General features: G+C 40.4%; 1 protein-coding gene across 1 annotated transcript in view; it reads left to right on the forward strand.

The window, feature by feature from the left end:
- SPON1 (spondin 1) overlaps window positions 1–21,248 on the forward strand; it is a 444,725-nt gene that overhangs the window by 22,530 nt on the left and 400,947 nt on the right. The window contains exon 2 of the mRNA XM_007955374.2: window positions 15,933–16,039. Within this exon, the coding sequence (XP_007953565.1) occupies window positions 15,933–16,039 (107 nt within the window). The remainder of the gene's footprint in view (window positions 1–15,932; window positions 16,040–21,248) is intronic.

Genomic DNA, 21,248 nt, shown 5'->3' on the forward strand with positions numbered 1-21,248 from the left:
GTTTCCCTTTTCTTTGTTGAAGAGGGTCTGTGCAATCCTTCTGCCTAGTCCGCCATCTTGCCCCGCCTCCTATCAACTGTTCTTGAATCTGTATTTTGAATGACTTATCCATATAATGTAGATTTGGAATATTCACTTTTTTTTAAATTTGGGTGAAAGTTTACAGAGCACATTCATTTTCCATACAACAGTTCATATATATTTTGTTACATGACATTGACTGCAATCCCCATAATGTAACAGCTCTCTTCCCACTTCCTTCCTGTGGTTACCTTTTCCCTGTCCCTCTTTCCTATGCATTCCTGCCCTCTGAGCTATCTTCCTGTGCAAATGCTGCCTTTCAGATCTCCCATGGTTGATTATTCTAAGAAGTGTACCTACCTGGTATAAATGTTTACCTTATATGCCTGTCTATTGTTTTTCTGGAAACCATGTAGTGAGTTCAATTCCAGGCCAGAAAGGTGACTCAGGGTCATAGTCTAGGGGGTTTCACCGGTATCTATGAGACCAGTAAGCCTAGTCTTTTTAGAATTTTGAGTTTTTTTCCACATTTTTCTCCCACTTTATCCAAGATCTCCTATTTTGATCCCTTTCTGAGTGGTTGACAGTGGTAACCAGGCACCATTTAGTTCTTCTGATTGCAGCATCATATAGGCTCTATGGTTCACTAGTCTGGAATATTCACATTTTTTATAAACAGCCCATATAAGTCTTTATTAAAGAAGTTTGTAAGAGTGTTGAGCAGGCCATGACTAAGAGAGAGCCTTCTGGCATTCTGTAGCTGACATCTAGTAAGAGAGCTCTGAAATCACCTGATATGCTGTCATTTCATTATTTTCATACCACCTGGTCAATTTTGTCACAAATGCTCTTCCTTTAGCCTGTTGATGACTCTTATAGTCTAGGCAAAACCATTTTCTTTTTTGCTTCAAAATTAGGACTCTTTCCACTGTAAGTGACAGGAATAAAGTCAAACTAAAGCAGAGAAAGAGAGAATTCATTTCCATATTTGGAGAATTCAGGTTTTTTCCAATCTGGCTTCAGTCATAAATGGACATAGTACTTAAATGGGATCCTTAGACCTTCCGATCTCCAGTTCCCTCTTTATCTTTTGCATCCCTCCCTCCCACCTTTGCTGTCTTGATCCCTTCCATCCTTACTATCTTGACTGTGTTTCTGGGTATTGTCTTCATTCTTTCTTACTACAGATAAACTACCTTCAATGAAAAGCCTTTCAGTCCTCTTTCCTCTAACTCCAAACTAAGAAATTTCAAAGAAGGATTCTGGTTGGTCCAGTTGGGTCACATGTCAAGGAGAATGGGGTATGGAGATTGAATGGATCTGGGTCACAGTCATTTTTGTGACTTGGGGCTTCAATGGAGAGGGAGACTATGACTGGCAGCCCCCGAAATAGCTTGATTGGAGTAGGGGAAGAAGTGGGGTTCCTAGACAATCTCTGTCCCTAAAGCTTCCTGTTCCCCTCCAGAGTCCCATTCCCATTCTTTTGGCTGATACAGCCCACCCCCCAGGAACATTCTTCCCATCATTTCTCTTTTTATCCACGTGTTGGACAGCTCGGGACCCAATTCATCTCACTTCCATCTATCCCACCATGAGGTAATGCGTGGTGACAATAATTAACCTTTATTAGGCTGCTGCAGTGTGCTTTATAGACATCATCTCCTTTAATCCTCGTGACATATCATCCATGGGATGATAATTATAGCTGCTATTCTGTTGAGGAGACTTTTATTTTTAATGTAGTTTATTGAGTAAACAAACATTCATATATACTTACTATTGCAGATGTTAATTAATTAGCTATCATACTGATTGTTGTTGTTATGTGCCGTCGAGTCGAGTCAGCCCGGACTCATAGCGACCCCTTCTTGGGTTGCTGAGGCAGTATCACTACGGAAGTAGATTGCCCAACCTTCCTTCCGAGGAGTGGCTGGTGGCTTTGAAATCATACTGATAGTAGGCTTTAAATACTATGCGGAAACTGAGACAAAGAGAGATCAATAAGTAACTTTCCCAAGGTTAAACATCTAGTAAACAAAAAAGAATTTGAATGCACAGGTTATCTAAATCCATTATAACACAGTGCCTCCTTAGACAGAAAAATTTATGTATGCATGATCTTTTACGTGGACTAGGAGATACTTCATCTCTGCCTGGTAATGTGTCAACTGGGAGCATTGGCTGAAGAAGGTCATCCAGGGTAACAACATAATCCAGCCCCGATATGCAAACTGCTCACCTTTGGACTATTAGCTCTGGTCTCCTATCACCCAGTTCATTACCAGCAAGTCTTCTCCTGCCTGATCCTGGATGTGTGAGTTGATTGTGCCAGTTTCTAAAATAGAAATGGAAGTTGCAATTCCCCAAGTTCTGAAAGTTGTACTGAGTAAAGAGGGGACCATGTGGCTTACTTCATGTTCCAGAAGTTCTAATAACCCCATATTACATGTTAAGGCAGAAGCCAAAGTTTGGTAGGGTTGATGTCTTGGGCATGAAGCCTGAGGGCATTTCAGTGACACATACCTGATGGGGATGGATGTGTGCAATGGAGCTGTGATCTGGCTCACGATCTTTTCATTGAAATTGGAGTTTTGATTATGAAACCCAAGAAGCAGTCAGGAGGGTGATGACATTGGACAAGGTCCAATGGGTGTTATGGGTATAGAAGTGGAATTGGGTAACAGTTTGTCAGAGTTTTTGTTAGATGATTGATACACCAGTGTTGAGGTGTAAGAAAGGTATTTGGAAATTAAGTATGATTGAGGTATTCATATGGTAAGATTATCTAAGAACAGGGAGAACGCTGCCCTGTATGGTGATTTGAGGCCAGGTTCCAATATACCAGTTCTCACAATAACAAAAGAGCCAGAGAGACCCTTGCCTCTAAGCTGGGCCTTAGGGCAGGGCTTTAATCCAGTAATCACACAACCTCCATCCTGGTCATTCTAAAGCATAAGTCTGAACATGACCTTCCCTAGTTCAAATCATCAGTGCTTATTTATCACCTCCAAGGTGGTATTCACACTGTTTCGATAAAGCATCCAAGGTCTTTGATAATGACTCCCTGCTTGTCTTACTTCCTTAACCTCTGCAGTGTAGTAAATTACTTAGTATGGCTTTTCTACCCATAAGTCTTTGTAAACTCCAAGGTGGGATTTGCTATGAGCAACTGAGGAGCTCATGATTGCTAAAGTTGTCCACCTGGAGTATATCTGTTGAGAGTGGCACAAAACAATGTTCTGGGAGGTTCCTGCTCTCTCTCAGGGGCTTAGAGTTCTGATGCTATGATCAGCTAGTTTGGCCACTCTGCCAGGCTCAAAAGGAGGCCTCCTAGAGGCAGAACTCTCTCTGACTGCTGGTTGAGGAAGATGTGCTGCTGAAAGAGACACGTGCTGCTGGGAAAGAGGTTGCTGGGAAAGAGACGCAAGAGACACGCATTGCTGAGTAAGACACCGAGGGACATGCACTGCTGGGGGAGAGACTGTAAGAGACTTGGCTGAGAGACGGTGCGCTGGGAGAGAGACTGAGCATTTTTCCTGAACTAGAATTGTAGCCTGGTGCTTCCCTAATAAACTCCATAATCTGTGAGTTCTGTGTGGCCACTGCAGTGAATTATCGAACCCAGGAGAGAAGTGGTCGGTAATTTGGGGGGAACAGTTGGAGAAAGGGCTGGAGGGAGGCAGCGTGTCTGGCCTCGCAGGAATATGCCTTGGGCTATTGATGGTGATTCTGTCTTCCTTTTGTGGGATTAGAGGAGGTCGAAAGATGTGGCTTCCTTGTCCTTTTTGCAAACTCTTAACATATATCCCCACCCTAGCTTTCAATTTATGGAATATGGAATTACTTCTGCTTCCCAAAGCCAAGACTGCTACATTATGCCCTTCCCTATACCTGCGATGCTGTTACTTCTTCATGTTGTTGTTGTTGTTGTTATGTGCCGTCGAGTCGGCCCCGACTCATAGCGACCCCTCCTTGGGTTTCCGAGGCAGTATCACTACGGAAGTAGGATTGCCCAACCTTCCTTCCGAGGAGTGGCTGGTGGGTTTGAACCGCCAGCCGTCTGGTTAGCAGGCAAGTGTCTTAGCCACTATGCTACCAGAGCTCCTAGTGTTACTTCTTCCTAGGCTGAGTAAACTCCTAGTCCTTGTTCATCTTGCAGCTCAAATTCCGCCTCCTCATTGAAGTCATCTCTAACTCCCCAGGTAAATTCAAATGCTCCCTCCTCTGGTGTTCCAGAGTACCTCTTTCATACCTGCTTGTTAACACCCATTATATGTTACAAAAATTATTACTTCTATCTGCTTTCCTCCCAGCTATTAGAGGGCACAGGCCAGACTTCTCTCTGTGTCACCAGATACCTAGCACTGGGCCGGTACAGAGCAAGTGCTCAGTAAACAAAAGGATGAAGGAGATTGGCACGTTATGCACAGTTACTCTTGGGAACTTTAGAGGAGGAACCAGAGCAGGAATAAGTAAACTGTGCTGTGCAAACAAATGATTTCCTTTTCATTGGCTCACTCATTAAATTGGTAGTTGTTTAGTACTTATTGAGCATCCACTTTGGGTTAAGACGTATGCTAGCTGTTAGAGATTTAGTGGAGTTCAAGACAGATCTAGGCTATGCTCACATGGAGCTTACAGGTTATTAGAAGACATGGACATTGAGCAAACAATAAATTTTCTCATTATTAAAATGAAATATTTAGTTAAAATTGGGTGAGAGTTATTCAGGAAAGATAAAAGAGTGTTGAGAGGGTATATTGTGTAGGCAGGTTCTTACGCGTGTGATAGGCTGCAAGACTGTCCATTATAAGGACTTACCCAAATTCTCCTATGTCACTGTTTTGTAGGGTTACCATAACAAAATACCACAAAGTGAGTAAAAGAACAACAATAGAAGAGTTTAAAGAACAAAAGTTTACTTTCTCACAGTTGTGGGGACTAACAGTTTAAATCAGGGCCTGCAAGGTTCTTTGCCAGCTCTGGAAGAGCCTTCTCTTTCAGTTTTGGTAGCCCCAGGTGTTTCTTGGCTTTCCTTAGCTGTTTATAGATGCTTCTGCCTCCATAATCATGGTTTCTTTCTGCTGTGTGTCCCTTTTGATAAGCTATCACTTATAAAAAGAATTAGGACTGGGACCCACTGTACTCCTGTATGACCTCGTTTAACCCAACTGATAACAAAAGAAAAACCCTATTTCTCCCAAGCAAGGACACTTTCAGATTTAGAGGTTAGGACTTTAGCATAACTTTTTTTGGGGTTGGGGGCACATAATGCAAGCCATAATCTGGCCCCATTAGGACCATCATCAAAGCCGTTTACCTCTATTGAAATCCTTCACTGGCATCCAGCACAGTTTTTCTTTGGAAGTTCAATCATTGTCCCTGAGGACTGGTTCTTTGAAACTCACTGTTGGTCATCAGTCCTACATTGAGCATCAGCATCTTTACTGTCATTGTCTTCATCTTCACCATCATTATCATCATTTTTTCTTGAGCCCTTTCTATGTGCCAGGCACTGTGCTAAATATTTGTTTAATTTTCCTCTACATTCCTGTGAGAAAAGCAATATCACCAACCTCTTTTTACAAATGAGAAAACTGAGAGGGTAAGTCGTTTGCCGGAGGTCACATAGTTAATATGGGATAACTCTAGGGTTCTAATCCTAAAACTTTCTTTTAACCAGTTTCCTGTATGTGCAGTATGGCCCCAAATGGATTTTTTTTTTCCTTTTCTTTTCTCTTAAATCCTTCATAAGCATTTTTCTTGAATTTCTTGGGTCTCTTAATAGTCTCTCTTGGGAGGCACTAGGAAGAGTCATTAGAGAGAACATTCTATTATTTATGCCAAGCAGTCATCTTCAGTCATTACTGGGACTCCAAACATGCTGCACATTTGTTGCTTTCAGGAGGAATTCATATAATGAGGTTCTCTGGAGGGATAGGGTTTCTTCTTTTTTTCCTTCAAATTATACTATATAATAACATCATCACTAGTGATAATTTTACATTGAAACTCCACTGAGTACAGCCTCCAGAGCCCCCATCTTTTGTGTTGAATTCAATAATAATAATAAAAAAAACAACCAAAATCACTGCCATCGAATTGATCCCAACTCACAGTGACTCTAGGACAGAGTAGAACTGTCCCATAGGGTTCCAAGGCTGTAAATCTTTACAGAAGCAGACTGCCTCATTTTTTCTCCCACAGAGCTGCTGGTGGGTTCAAACCGCCAACCTTTTGGTTAGCAGCCAAATGTCTTAACCACTGCACAACCAGAGCTCCTAGAGTTAAACCTTAGTGTTCTAGAACCTACAGAAATTCAACATTCTAGGAAGATGAGCTTATGATTAACCCATTAAGAGCACTGCAAAAATGTATAAAAATTGGCTATTTATTATTAGTAAACATTTTTGAATAATATTGTTATAAAAATATAACTGGCATAGGGAAAAATTCAGAAATCATACAGCATAGTGAATCATCCATGTAACAACGCAGATCCAGAAATAAATATCACGAGCACCCTAGAAACATCATTCATGCCCCGTCCAACTTAGTACTCCCTCCCTTCTCTCTCAAGTATAACCACTGTATTACCTCTAGTACCATAGACTACATTACCTGGATTTGAACTTTATACAAACATATACAAATGGAATCATGCCATTTTTATTCTTTTGTGTTTGTCTTCTTTCAGTGAACATTATGTTTGTGAGATTTATGTATGTTATTGTGTACAGAAGTAATTTGTTCATTTTGTTTGCTATAAGGTACCATTATGTGAATGACATAATTTCTTTATATATTCTACTGCTGATGGGAGCTCTGGTAGCATAGTGGCTAAGACACTTGCCTACTAACCAGACGGCTGGTGGTTCAAACCCACCAGCCACTCCTCGGAAGGAAGGTTGGGCAATCCTACTTCCGTAGTGATACTGCCTCGGAAACCCAAGGAGGGGTCGCTATGAGTCAGGTTTGACTCGACGGCACATAACAACAACAACATAGCAACAACAACTGCTGATGAGTGTTTCCAGTTGGTTGCTATTACAAATAATGCTACTATGAACATTCTTATAGATGTTTTTTTGTTACACATATGTATGCATTTCTGTTGATCTAAGAATGGCATTTCTGGGTCTTAGAGAGCTCTGGTGGCGTAGTGCCTAAGGCATTTGACTGCTAACCAAAAGGCTGATGATTCAAACCTACCAGTCACTCCTTGAAAGGTAGTGATACCACCTCAGAAACTCAAGGAGGGGTTGCTATGAGTTGGATGCAACTCAATGGCAGTGAGTTTGGTTTGGTTTTGAGAGAGTATGTGTATGTTCAGCTTCAGTAAATACTGACAAAGAGTTTTCCAATGAAAATTGATAATTTTCACTTCATCAGCAGTGTGTGAAAGTTACAGTTTTTCTACTACCTTCTCAATATTTGACATTGTTAATCCTTTTAAGTTCAGTAATTCTGGTGAGTGGGTGGCATTATTGCACCGTGGTTTTAATTTTATTTCCCTTTTGATGAATAAGATCAAGTGCTCTTTCATATGTTTATTGGCCATTTGAGTATCATATCTTTTGCCTATTTTTTTTTTTTTTTTTCTATTAGGCTGTCTGTCTTTTTCTTATTGATTAGAAAGAGTTCTTTATGTATTCTGGGTAAAAATCAAATGTTGGTTTATAGATTGCAAACATCTTCTTCCACTCTGTGGCTTGCTTTTTCACTCTTAAAGGTGTTTTTTGATGAGCAAATGTTTGATATAATTTTATTTATGTGCCTTCTCCTCTATTGTTAGTGCTTTTTTACTTCCTGTTTAATAAATCTGTCCCACTCCAAGGTCATTAATATTACTCTGTGTTATCTTCTAAAAACCCAATTGTTTTTACATTAAATTTTACAATTTACCTAGAACTTATTTTATGAATGACCTTAGGCAAGGGCCAAGATTTACCTTTTTATTTATGGTTAGGCACTTGACTGCTAACCAGAAGGCTGGTGGTTCAAACCCACCAGCCACTCCTCGGAAGGAAAGAGGGGCAATCTACTTCCGTAGTGATACTGTCTTGAAAACCCAAGGAGGGGTCGCTATGAGTCGGGTCCGACTTGACGGCACATAACAACAACAACAACAACGATTGCCCTAGAACCATTTATTGAAAAGACAGTCAAAAGAGAACTCTGCAGTGCATTCTTTATCATAAATTAAGTTTCCTTATGTTTGTGGGATTTTTTTCTGGACTCCAAACTGTTCACCTTGTCTATTTTTCTTTCTTTATTGGCTTAATTTCTGTAATTACATAAGTCTTAACCTCTTGTAGTATATATTCTCCAACTTTGTGTTTCTTTCTCAAGATTGCATTGGATGTTCCCTTTGCATTTTTCCATATAAATTTGAGAATCAGCTTGTTTATATGTTTTTTAAAAAACATGTTGGGATTTTGATTAAGACTGTACTGTATCTGTAGCTCAATTTGATGAGAATTGACATCTTTACAATATTGGGTCTACCAGTACGTGAACAAGGAGCTCTGGTGGTGGATTGGTTAAAGCATTTGGCTGCTAACCTAAAGGTAAATGGTTTGCACCCACCAGCTGCTCCATGGGAGAAAGATGAGGTAGCCTGCTTCCTTAAAGATTTACAGCCTTGGAAACCCAACAGAGGTCACTATGAGTTGGAATCAACTCAATGGCAGTGAGCTTGAGTTTTGAGTCTTAGTTGTTAAACAATATTTAGAAAATTAATTGGGTATCAACTGCATGCTAATCATTGTATTGAGCTCAGCTGTGGGATTTGCCCTTGAAGGGCTTCAAAATGTGTAAACAAATACTTAAACACAAAATATAATTAATATGAAAATCTCATCACTGATAATACTACTATTACTAGTAATAAAACCCACTCTCATTGAGTTGATTCCAACTCCTAGTGACCCCCACTGGACTTCTGAGGCTGTACATCTTTACAGAAGTAGATTGCTTCATCTTCCACCTGCAGAGCGGCTGGTAGGTTTGAACCACTGACCTTCTGGTTAACAGCCAAAGGCCTTACCCATTATGCCACCAGAGCTCCTTGATAATACTAATAGCTAACATTTATTAAGCCCTTATTATATATCAAGCATGATTTTAAGAGATTTACAAATATTAATTCATTTAAACTTCATTCTGATGCTTTGAGGTAGATGCTGTTATCATGCTAATTCCGAAGGTATTTGTAATTTCAAAAGGGTCCAAGAAAAAAATACCCAGGTTTTTATGAGAAGTTAGAAGAAACATCACACAAAAAGTGACAATTTGGCTGATTTCTGAAGAAGTTTGAGAGGAATGGGGGATATAGGACATTCTAGGCATATGACTAGAATATGATAAATATGAATAACATATATGGTGAAATATTATGACCTTTCAGGGGCAGGGGAACTAAATTAAATCCATTGCCATTGAATCAATTCCCAGTCATGGTAACCTCATGTGTGCAAAATAGAACTGTATTCTGTAGGGTTTTCAGTGGCTGATTTTTCAGAAGTAGATTGTCAGGCTTTTCTACCAAGGTACCTCTGAGTGGTCTCAAACTGTCACCCTTTTAGCAGCCAAATACATTAACCATTTGCAGTGCTGGAGGATTCCCTTTTCAGGAGACTTCTACTGACATGTAGGGTGACAGGAGAGTGGATATGTAGCAGTAAGGCTATAGAGGTAGAGTCTGAGGGCCTTTTGGTCTATGAAGTTTGGGCTTTATCCCTGCTCCAATGATGTGGAACAGGGATTGATTATCTTTCTTAGGTTGAGTTTTCCAGAAGCACACCCTTAGATGAAGACTTCAATGTAAGTGATTTACTAAGGAAGTGCTAAGGGAAAATTAGTAAGAAAGTGGAGGGATCAGGACAGGGAGGGGGAGGGAGCCCAGCCACGCTGTGATCCCAGACAAGGTCCTTCAGAATAGTTTCAGTCTGACCCTGTAGAAGTGTTTTGGAGTGTAAGTTGTCTCTGTCTCTCAGAGTGGTCCTTATCTGATACAAGGCAGCTGGGCCTTTCATATTACACAGAGTAGCCTCTGATAATCTGAAGACAGTCCTCTAGAAAAAAAGTCAGAGATGCTGGTTGCTGGAGGCAAAGGCAATCAATATCAGGGTCATGTAAAAATTACAAAAAGGAATTTGAGGAGATCTGGGTGAAACACCTACACTGTCTGCTACTTTGTCCCCTGCCATCTTCCCCTAGAATTGTCTCATAATGGCCTTCAAGATCACTCCACCCCCACCAAAGACAGCCCTAGATTGCTTTTGGGCTCTCTTTCTGTCCCTCAGAGATCCTACCTCTGTCTCCTAATGTCATGACCACAGTTTTCTCCTTCACACTGTAGAGCACCACAAGTTTTCATGTTATGGTACTTTTTTCTCATCCTTTTTTCCTTATTCTCTATCTGGCCTTTTATAGGCATTATTAGGCAATCAAAATGCTTCTTTACGTTTGTGGGGTGAACTGACCAATACCAGTATGGTATTTGTAATCTTTGTGTCTTAAAGTTCTTCTCTGAAATATCATTGTGTTGGTGGCTCATGAACTACTGCTACATTATCCAAGATGATGGTTTTATTCTGTGGAATGTCATTTTCAGGACTGACACTAATTTGAAGAATTTAGAAGACTAAATTCCCCATCCCACAGAGGGATTCTTGAAATCATATAAAAATGATGTTAAATGAATTGACTTTTAAAAAATTAATAATCAGGACTTCTGGTAAGATGGAGGAGTAGGCAGACAAGCGACACAGACCCTCTTCAACAAAGAAAAGAAAAACCAATTGACAGAGATACAGAAGATAATCCTGGAGCCCCGAGCTTTGAAAGGAACTATACAGAAGTGGATTAGGCACCAAGTAGTGGAAAAACTTGAATGAAAACAATGAGTACAATGATGGTTGGAGCTGTGGACTGTCAGATACTCTGATGGAACTAACAGCATGAATATTTCCAAGTGGTGTTGGGACCTGAGAATTGACCAGAAGATCACCCCTGGTCATCGAGGGCTGCAGGGATGACTGAGCTTGTCACCTGTGACTAGGAAGGGAATTAGCAAGGAGGGAGACAACCTGAACTGGGGACTTTCTGCTGTCCAGAGGGCATAGCCATTTTGATTGTTTACATGTGGCAGCCATTTGTAAAGTGACTGAGGGTGCAGGCATTTTGAATCTTTATAAATGGCCACCATTTTGGATTTTAAAGTGACAGTATTCTTGTTCAGATTACAGGGACCTAAGAATAGGCTCTGTTTGCCAAGGTCAGCAGGGACATACAAGAGGCTGACACCAGGAAAGGAGACAGATGGTAAGTGTATAAGTGCTGTCAACTAGTGAATAGAGGAGCACAGCACTGTACCCAATTATGTAGATAACATACAAACAAAACAAAACAAAACAAAAAACAAAAATCATGGGCAAGTTACTCCAACATACCATCACCAATTAAATATAAACACAAAAACGTCATAATGCCTCAGAGATAACAGAGCATCACAGTCCACACAAAGAAGCAAGATAAAGCAGGAGAAACAAGGGACCAGGATATAGACCCAAAACACATCCCTGAGGAAGCAGCATCATTGGAACTCCCTGATAAGGAATTCAAAAGAATTATATTTAGGTATCTTCAACGAATGGAGAGACAGATCAAGGAAAACACTGACAAAATTGAGGAAAACACAGAGAAAACCTTACAACAATTTTGAAAGGCAAGAGAAGAACAAAATGACAAAATAAATGAAAAATTAGAAATGATACAAAATCTACAGACAGAAATCCAGAAGATTAATACTAAAATTTCAAAAATAGATAAGATATTGAATGGGCAAAGGAGCAGAATTGAATCAATGGAAGACAGAATTAGTGAGATTGAAGGCAAGTACCTGAACATTTATTTGAAAAGGGATAAATCAGAACAAAAGATCAAAACAAAATGAAGAAAGTCTAAGGTTCATGTGGGATACCATCAAAAGGAATAACCTATGTGTAATTGGAATTCCAGAATAGGAAGAGACAAATAAAACCAGAGAGAAAATTGTCGAAGATTTGTTGGAAGAGAATTTTCCTGGTATGATGAAAGATAGGAATATATCCACTCAGGAAGTCCAACGAACCCCAAACAGGATAGACTCCAAAAGAAAACCACCAAGATATATCATCACCAAAACCAAAGACAAAGAGAGAACCACGAGAGCAGCATGGGAAAAATGAAGAATTACCTACAAAGAGCAATTGATAAGACTAAGCTCAGATTTCTCAGCAGAAACCATGCAGGTGAGAAGAAAGTGGGATGGTATATATAAAACCCTGAAAGAAAAAAATTTCCAGCCAAGAATTATATACCCAGTAAAATTGTCCCTCAAATATGATGGTGAAATTAGGATATTTCCAGATAAGCAGAAATTAAGGGAATTTGTTAAAATCAGACCAAACTTACCAAGAGATGCTAAAGGGAGTCATTTGGACAGAGAAGCAACAACAGCAAACAACAACTGACCATTAACACACATGGTGACATAGCCCAAAAACCAACACAGCTATAGAAGTATCCAGAGAAAATAAGCCTACATGACTGTAAACAGAGAACCAGAGACATCAATTGACAAATGAGGACAACTACAAACCAAAAGAAAGGGGAAAAAATTGTCTAGTTACAGAACTTCTAGATGGTAGGGAAGTCAAGACAACTGCAAGATAGAACAGACCATTCTAAACTTGGGAAGAAAACTATAAATCACAGGGTAACCTCAAAGAAAAATGATAAACCTTTACATCAAAATAAAAAAGAGGACCAGTACAAATATTTAGGAAATACTAAAACAACAGCAATGAAGGATGTGATAACATGATTCATAAACAAAACAAGCTCAGCATAGAAAGTTATATAGAACAAAGAAATCGACACCATGAAAAAGCACATAACGAAAATGACAACAAATTCATATTTGCTGATAATTACATATCTGGCAAGGGACTTATCTCTAAGATTTATAGAAAACTCCAACGCCTCAACACCAAAAGAATTAACAATCCAATTGAAAAATGAGCAGAAGACATGAATAGACCCTTCACCAAAGAGGATATCTAGGTGGCCAGCTAATACATGAAGAGATGCTCACGATTATTGGCCATAAGAGAGATGCAAATCAAAACAACAATGAGACACCGTCTCACTCCAGCATTGATGGCAAGGTTCAATAAGCCAGAAAATAACAAATGCTGGCAGGGATGTGCAGAGATTGGGACTCTTATACACTGCTGGTGTATGAGATACTGCCTGTTAAGTCCACTCTGAGTGTGGACTGTGAAGTGATACAATCACTGTAGAAAGCAATAGGGTGATTCCTTAGAAAGCTGGAATTGGAGATACCATTTGACCCAGCAATCCCATTGTTGTTGTTATGTGCTATGGAGTCGGACCCAACTGTGAGCAATCTCTCCTTGGGTTTCCGAGGCAGTATCACTATGGAAGTAGATTGCCCAACCTTCCTTCTGAGGAGTGGCTTGTGGGTTTGAGCTGCCAGCCTTCTGGTTAGCAGTCAAGTGCCTTAGGCACTACGCAATCCCATTACTAGGCATATATCCTAGAGAAGTGAGAGCCGGGACAGGAACAGATATATGTACACTCATGTTCATCATAGCACTATTTACAATAGCAAAAAGATGGAAACCACCTATGTGTCATCAGTGGAAGAGTGGATGATCAAACTATGGTACATACACATATTGGAATGCTATGAAGCACTAAAGAATAATGTAGAGTCTGCAAAATTGTATAATATGGATGAACTTGGAGGACATTATGCTGAGTGAAATGTCATTCACAGAAGGGCAAATATAGTATTAGTTTGTTGTTGTGGAGGGTCAAGGAAAGGTGTATATATTGAGGGAAACTTTCTTTGTTGGTTGCTAGGGGTGAGAGGGGAGAAGAGGGAACACTGCAAAAAAAAAAAAAAAGCATTGACCCATGTCACTTTAGTTTTGCATATTTCCCTGTAGATAAATTATATTTCAATAAAATGCATTTTTAAAAAAAAGTCACCGTGTTCTTTTTGGCACTTTTGATCTTTATCTCTCCTTTTACATTTGCCATTAAAAGAAAAATTAATAATCAGTCCATTCTCATGGAATACCCATACCCTGATGAACATGTTTAACATGTGAAGCCATGGGGTGAAGTGCTAAACTGGGGTGAGGGGAGCTTCAGTTCTGGCCCTAAGTCAGCCTCTGGTGGCTTTAATATATTGGATGTTGACCTCTCTTTGTCTTGGTTCCCTGTTTATGAAACTAGAGGATTGGATTGGAGGATCCTTGGAATCCCTTGAAGTTCTAATAGTCTATAAATTTTTGTTGAAAGCATTATCACCTTAATGCAGGCAGTAAAATACTTTAAATCTCAACTTACATCAATTTCAAAAAACTTGAATTGAGTATCTATTAGCTGTCAGGCTCTATGCTAGGAGCTAGTGATATAAAGAGAATTGAAACCTAACCCCTCTTCAGTATTAGTCACAGTCTAGTAGAGAAAGCAGGTAAAGAAAGAATTATAGTTCAATGTGAAAAATTGCAATAAAGGATATATATCACAGGAGAGTAACATGAACATCATTGCCTGGCTAAAAGTTACCTCCCCCCCCCAAAAAAAAAACCTTCACTGCTGTCGAGTCTATTTCAACTCATAGTGACCCCTCCTTGGGTTTCTGAGACAGTATCTCTAAGGAAGTAGATTGCCCAAGCTTCCTTCCAAGGAGTAGCTGATGGATTTGAACTATCAGACTTCTGGTTAGCTGTCAAATGCCTTAGGCACTATGCCACCAGAGCTCCTGCTGAAAGTCTCATGAACTAGGTTTTAGTGGGGGGGAAAAAAAAGTTCTCTGGGTAGATATGGGGAGGAAGAATGTAATGTAGACTCATAACTCTAGCTGTTGTAATAAACAGTCCCTTGCAATACAAGATCATTACCAGTTCATGCAAAGTACAACATGTTTCTGGTTTGTGGGTCCTTCTCCGTGTGGTTTTTCAGAACCCCAGATTTCCTTCTATCCTACTTCTGTGGCATCAGAGTCTTCTCCTGGATCCTCTGCATTAAGCAGACAGAGAGAGGTTGGAGAGTGAGAAAAAGTCACATGAACCATTTCTAAGTGGGGAGCTCTGGTGGCGTAGTGCCTAAGGCATTTGACTGGTAACCAGAAGGCTTGTGGTTCAAACCTACCAGCCACTCCTCAGAAGGAAGGTTGGGTGATCTACTTCCATAGTGATACTGCCTCAGAAACCCAAGGGGGGGTCACTGTGAGTCGGATTCAACTCGACAGCAGTGAGTTTTTATTTCTAAGGGCCAAGCTTGAAAGTGGCATGCATCATGGTTTCTATGCTGGCAGAACTTGGGCACAGGACACCCAGTTGCAAAGGAACCTAGAAAGTGTGTTCTATCTAGGTGGCCACAGGAGGAAAGAAAAAAAATGAAATGCTTTTTGAAGAATACCTATCAGTCTGTACCACAAAGGGCATCCTACACAAATATATGCTGTGAGCAGCTAGATTCTCCTTGGGCCGATCTGATGAAAGCATAACATGAGCTAACTGTCAAGACTGGACAGGAACTACCTTCATCAAATTGTGGTTACTGGGCATTGAGCTCCCCACAACCTTGAATGGTTTAAGAACCCCAAGTGAGAAAGCATTTCAGGCATTTAGCAGGTTGTGAAATGTAAGAGGGAACTTGGTGGAGAGGAGGAAGTTTCCCTGCTGAACAAGATAAGCCTCTCACTGTCCACTGCCCTTCTGGCCCTCAGGTCTTGGATGCTGATGGAGAACTCACATCCATTCTGCTTGACAAATGGAAGACAGTTGAGCCTTATGCCTGTAACCTGCTTTCTTCTCTTTCCACAGTGACACTTTCGGCTGCTCCTCCCTCCTACTTCAGAGGATTCACATTAATTGCCCTCAAAGAGAATAGAGAGGGTGATAAGGAAGAAGACCATGCTGGGAGCTTCCAGGTAGGACCCCTATTAGACTTATCCAATGGCCTTCCTTGTCCTAGTAGGTAGAAGCCAAGTGGAAGATGGGCATGTTGAGGAGCCTGAGCCAAAGGAGAGGAGTAACTGTCTGACATGGCTTTTCATGCAGATCCCATGATCATTACCCAGGTGTGCCAGGTCCATTTAGAAGACTCATAATAGAGTAAGCAGCAAATGTCTCAAGTCCATTTTAAGACCTTCAAAGATGGCCACCAGGCAGAGAGGTAGCTTGCACTGCAGATGATGGAGCTCTTCTCTGGGCTCAAAATGCATTTTGGCAACCAGCAGTCCAGCATGGTGAGAGTGCTCGGAACCCTGGCTAGGCCCAGTGGTTTTTCCTGCACCGTAATTTCCTGATTGACTGGTAATTCTCAAGTGTAAACGGAACAAGAGCTCAGGACTGCCAGACTGGAGGGAGTTCAAAGCACAGGAGAAGGACTATTAAGGGAACGAAGAGATTGATTTATGAGGGAAGATTAAAAGAATTAAACATGCTTTGCTTGGCTAAATGAACAGGGCCGAGTTTAAGAGGTGGTAATGATCTTTAAATGTCAGTCCTCACAGACCTCCCTTCTCCAGGGGAAGCTTCGTTTGACTTTGTACAAAAGGGCGCAGCAAGACGAAAGTGGGTCAAGAGAAGAAAGGGAATCTCAAAGGCAGAGGCCCTGACAGTGAGTCACATTTCACTGTGGAATATTTTTCCAAGGGAAGTGGCGGGAACATCATCCCTTCTCGGAGATTTAGAAAGAGGCCAGCAAGTTGTCAGAACATGTCCCAGAAGGACTGGGGTGATCGTAGCAGGAGGCCTGGCCAAATTTGCTGTAACCATTTCTCATTTTGAATTTCCATTGTTCTGGAATTCATTTTTATCTGGCATTTTCATCCACCGAGAAAAAAAAAAAAAAAAAAACTTACATTCATAGTTGGTTACTGGGGACTCTGGTACAATTTAAGGGTTTGGCGGAGGACCATGCCCCAGAATATCTTCCTCATCCACAGGCATCCTTTGTGGTCAGGCTGGATTTTTCAATTTCTATGATAAAACATTTCCATTGTTTGAGATTCTGGGCTTCTGTTCTAGTGGGACTGTTAATTCCATGCTCATTGCAACGTCCTTCTATGTTCCTAGATGGTAGGAACTTCTTGGCACGTATCTGAGGAAGTGATCCAAGAATAATACTAACTACTGCCAATATTTGTTGAGTAATTACCATAGCTAGGCACGATGCTAAGTGCTTTACCATATCTTATTTTAATTCTTAGAACAACCATAGTAGATAGGAACTATTATACTCATCTTATATGCAGATCAAAAAATTTAAACTAGAATGAGTAAATCATTTGTACAAGTGGCTAATAAATAAAATAGTAAGGTCAGGACCCTCCATCAGGTGTCAGATTCTAGACTATTGCTTCTCTTAAATGAAGAAACTCCTGGCACAGATGTGTTTGGACAGTGTATCTTTAGTAAGGTTGTCATTACAGAGAGAAAGATCCATGCCCATAAAGCATAAAAATACAATTGACCCTTGAACAACATGGGTTTGAACTGTATGGGTCCAATATATTTATTTTCAATAAATATATTGGAAAAATTTTTGGAGATTTGTGACAATTTGAAAAAACTTGCAGAAAAATATGTGGCCTAGAAATATTTTTTAAAAATTGAGAAAAAAGTATGTGATGAGTGCATAAAATATATGCTAATACTAATCTATTTTGTCATTTACTACCATAAAATATGTACAAATCTATTCTAAAAAGTTAACATTTTTCAAAACTAACACACACAAACACAGATTGTATGTGGCACTGTTCACAGTCAAGAGGAATATAAACAAATGCAAAGTATTAAATCATAACGGCATAAAATTAACTGTAGCACAGTCTGTACTGCTGTATTTCGTAGCCACCTCCTGTTGCTGTTGTGGTGAGCTCAAGTATCCACTTAAAACGCTGTGTGATGCTAATCATCTCCACGTGAGCAGGTCACCTCTCCAATAAATTTTATATCACAATAAAAGGTGGTCTTTCCTGGTTCTTGCGTACTTTTCTTTGTGTTTAGTGCGATACTCTAAACCTTGAATAACACCATGGGACCCATTTGAAGTGCCCCTAGTGATGCTGGAAGTGCTCCAAAGTTGAATTGCTTGATATGTACCATAGATTGAGGTCTGCAGCTGCAATTGCCCACCATTTCAAGATACATGAATCCAGCATAAGGACCAGTGTGAATAAAGAAATTTGTGAAGCTGCTGCTGTAGTTATGCCAGCTGGTGCAAAAACTTTGCACTTTTTGCGAAATGCTTTTTATCTAGTATTGAAAATGCAGCTTGTATATGAGTGCAGGATTGCTATAAGAAAGGCATACTTACTGACGCAAATATGATTTGAGAAAAAGTGACATCATTATATAACAACTTAAAGCAAAATGAAGGTGAAGTATCTAACGCTGGAGAATTTAATGCTAGAAAAGGATTGTTTGGTAATTTTAGAGAAGTTTGGTTAAAAAATGTCAACATAACAGAAGCAGCAGCTTCTGCCAACCAAGAGGCAGCGAATGAGTTGCCAGATGCCATTACAAAAGTCACTGAAGAGGAAGGGTATCTGCCTGACAGGTTTGTGGTGCAGAGGAAAGTGCCCTATTCTGGGGGAGGGGAGAATGCCCCAAAGGACTTTTATGAGGAAGGAAAAGAAGCAAACACCAGGATTTAAGGCAGGAAGGAATAGGCTAACTCTACTGTTTTGTGCAAATGCTGTTGGTGTTATGACCAAGACTCTTTATGTTCTCTGTAAGACTACTGATCTTTGATCAGTAGGGGATTAGTAATTAAGTTTTTGGGGAGTCAAAGTTATACGTGATTTTCCACTGCAGGTGTGTGGGGAAGGTGTTGATGCCCCTCACCCCCGGTGTTGTTCAAGGTTAATTTAGTAATTTATCTGGAGATAAATCTGGGTGATTTCTCAGATTCAGACAGGTGAGAGGCCTTGGTACTTGAATAATAGGGGTGAAGTTCTAGGAAAGGAAAGAAGCAGAGGGTGGGAGAAGAGAGAGGAAAAAAGAGAGAATTGTGATCTTTATCTTCCCCAAAGACGAAATTGATCTGCTTTAAAATGATGCTTAGAGTTAGGCCTGATGAGAACATGTCTTCTTTCTTTAATGCACTTTAATAAATTGATAGTTCTCTCTGATGCAACATTGTTTCTGCTTCTCTTATTCTTGGTCCCTGCAACTAATTGGTGATTGCAGGGCCCTGTTCAGTGGACAGTAAAGCACATGTTTGTTGAACAAATGAATGAATACATAACTCTTTGACTAGTGTCCTAAACTCAGTCCTGTTTGGGACTGTTTCAGAATTGCTGTGTCTGTATGCATCCATCTTTCTCCCTTCTCTTGGAGCTTCTGCTGTTCGTGCTTGTTACATTGAACTTGTTCTCAGAGCATGATCTCTGGATCGGCGCCACCAGCAGCTCCTGGACACTTACTAGAAATGCAAATCCTTAAGTCCTACGCAGACATACTGAGTCACACGCTCCAAGGGTGGAGCTCTGCAATCTGTTTTTAAATTTCGTTGTTGTTGGGAATATACGCAGCAAAAACGTACACCAATCCAACAGTTTGTACGTGTATAATTAAATGACATCGATTACATTCTTCAAGTTGTGCAACCATTCTCACTCTCCTTTTCTGAATTGTTCCTCTCCAGTTAATACAAACTCACTGCACTCTAAGGTTCCTATTTAATCTATCAAGTTGCGGTTGTCAATTTGATCCCATATAGATCTTAAAAGAGTATAATCCTTAAGGCAGACATTTTTTACTAGTTAATTAGCTAAACTATTGCTTGGTTTTAATAATATTTCAGGGGCTATTTCTGGTTTAAGGTTTAAGGATTATCTCAGGGCAATAGTTTCAGGGGTGCATCTAGCTTCTATGGCTCCAGAAAGTTTGGCGTCCAGGAGAATTTGAAGTTCTGTTTGGCATCTTCCTCCTTTGGTCAGAATTCTTTTATGGAATCTTTGCTCAAAACATTCAATAATGGTAGCTGGGTATGATCCAGTTCTGGTCTTATGGCACAGGAGGCAGTTGTTCATGGAGGCAGCACCTTCCATGTCCTCCTTCTATTCCTGACTCTCCTTCTTCCTCTGTTGTGCTCCAGGTGAATAGAAACCTATTGTTGTGACTTAAATGATCCCCACCACCAGTCTGTTTTCACAAGCCCTCCAAGTGATTCTGAAGCATGCTCAAATTTGAGAACCATGGATGAAATGGATACCAACCCAGCCCATTCAACACGAAGTCTTCCACACGTCAACACCTTTGTCTGTTCCTATCTCTCCTCTCATTGCTTGCACCAACCCTAGAGGAATCAAAGTGAAATTTAAAAAAATGTGGAAATGCCTTGCCTATAATAATGACAGCTAACACATGATGCTTGGATGTCAGATACTGTTCTAAGTGGTTTACATTTGTGAGCTCATTTAGTCTTCAGAGCAACATGATGAGGTGAGAATTAGTATCCTAGTTTTTACAGATGAAGGAATTGTGGCTCAGAGCAGTTAAGTAAAGTAATTTTTCTAAGACCACCCAGCTCTGAGGGGCTAAAGCTGGGATTCAAACCCAGGCAGGCTGGCTCTAGGTCCCTGCTTCTAACCAGTGTGTACGTGTTAAGTGAAATAGTGAAGGTCTGCTATCACCTTCTCTATGGTAGCAGTCTGTGTGCCAGGTGCTTTATATGCATTATCCTACTTAATTCTCCTCACCAGCCCATGAGGTTGGTATTATTAGCCTCTTTTTTTCAGACGATGAAGCCGAGTCCCCAAGGGGTAAAGTAAAGTTGGCAAAACAATCCAACATCTACAAACACTGCCAGAATTTTCTCATGGTCCACCTCTCTACCCCTCCCTTACCTTTGTGCCATTAAAATGTATAATCATCTTGCTTTCCCACCATCTCAGGTATTGGAGGGGAAAGGAATCAGGGCTGTGCCTCCATGCTATCTCTTCTGTTCCTAAGAGATGTGACCCCTGTGCTTTCCCTCTCCCCCTCTAGAAAAAGAAAGTCTTCTCTTTCTATACCAAAGCTGTTATCTTTGCAGTCACTCCATTTATTCAACAACATATATTGAGTCCCACTATGTATCAGGCATTGAGTTTAGCATTGGAGATGCGAAGGTGGGCAGAGCAG

The sequence above is a fragment of the Orycteropus afer genome, unplaced genomic scaffold (genome assembly GCF_000298275.1).
Source record: "Orycteropus afer afer isolate SDZICR_OR568_19922 unplaced genomic scaffold, OryAfe1.0 scaffold00014, whole genome shotgun sequence".
NCBI classification, from domain to species: domain Eukaryota; kingdom Metazoa; phylum Chordata; class Mammalia; order Tubulidentata; family Orycteropodidae; genus Orycteropus; species Orycteropus afer.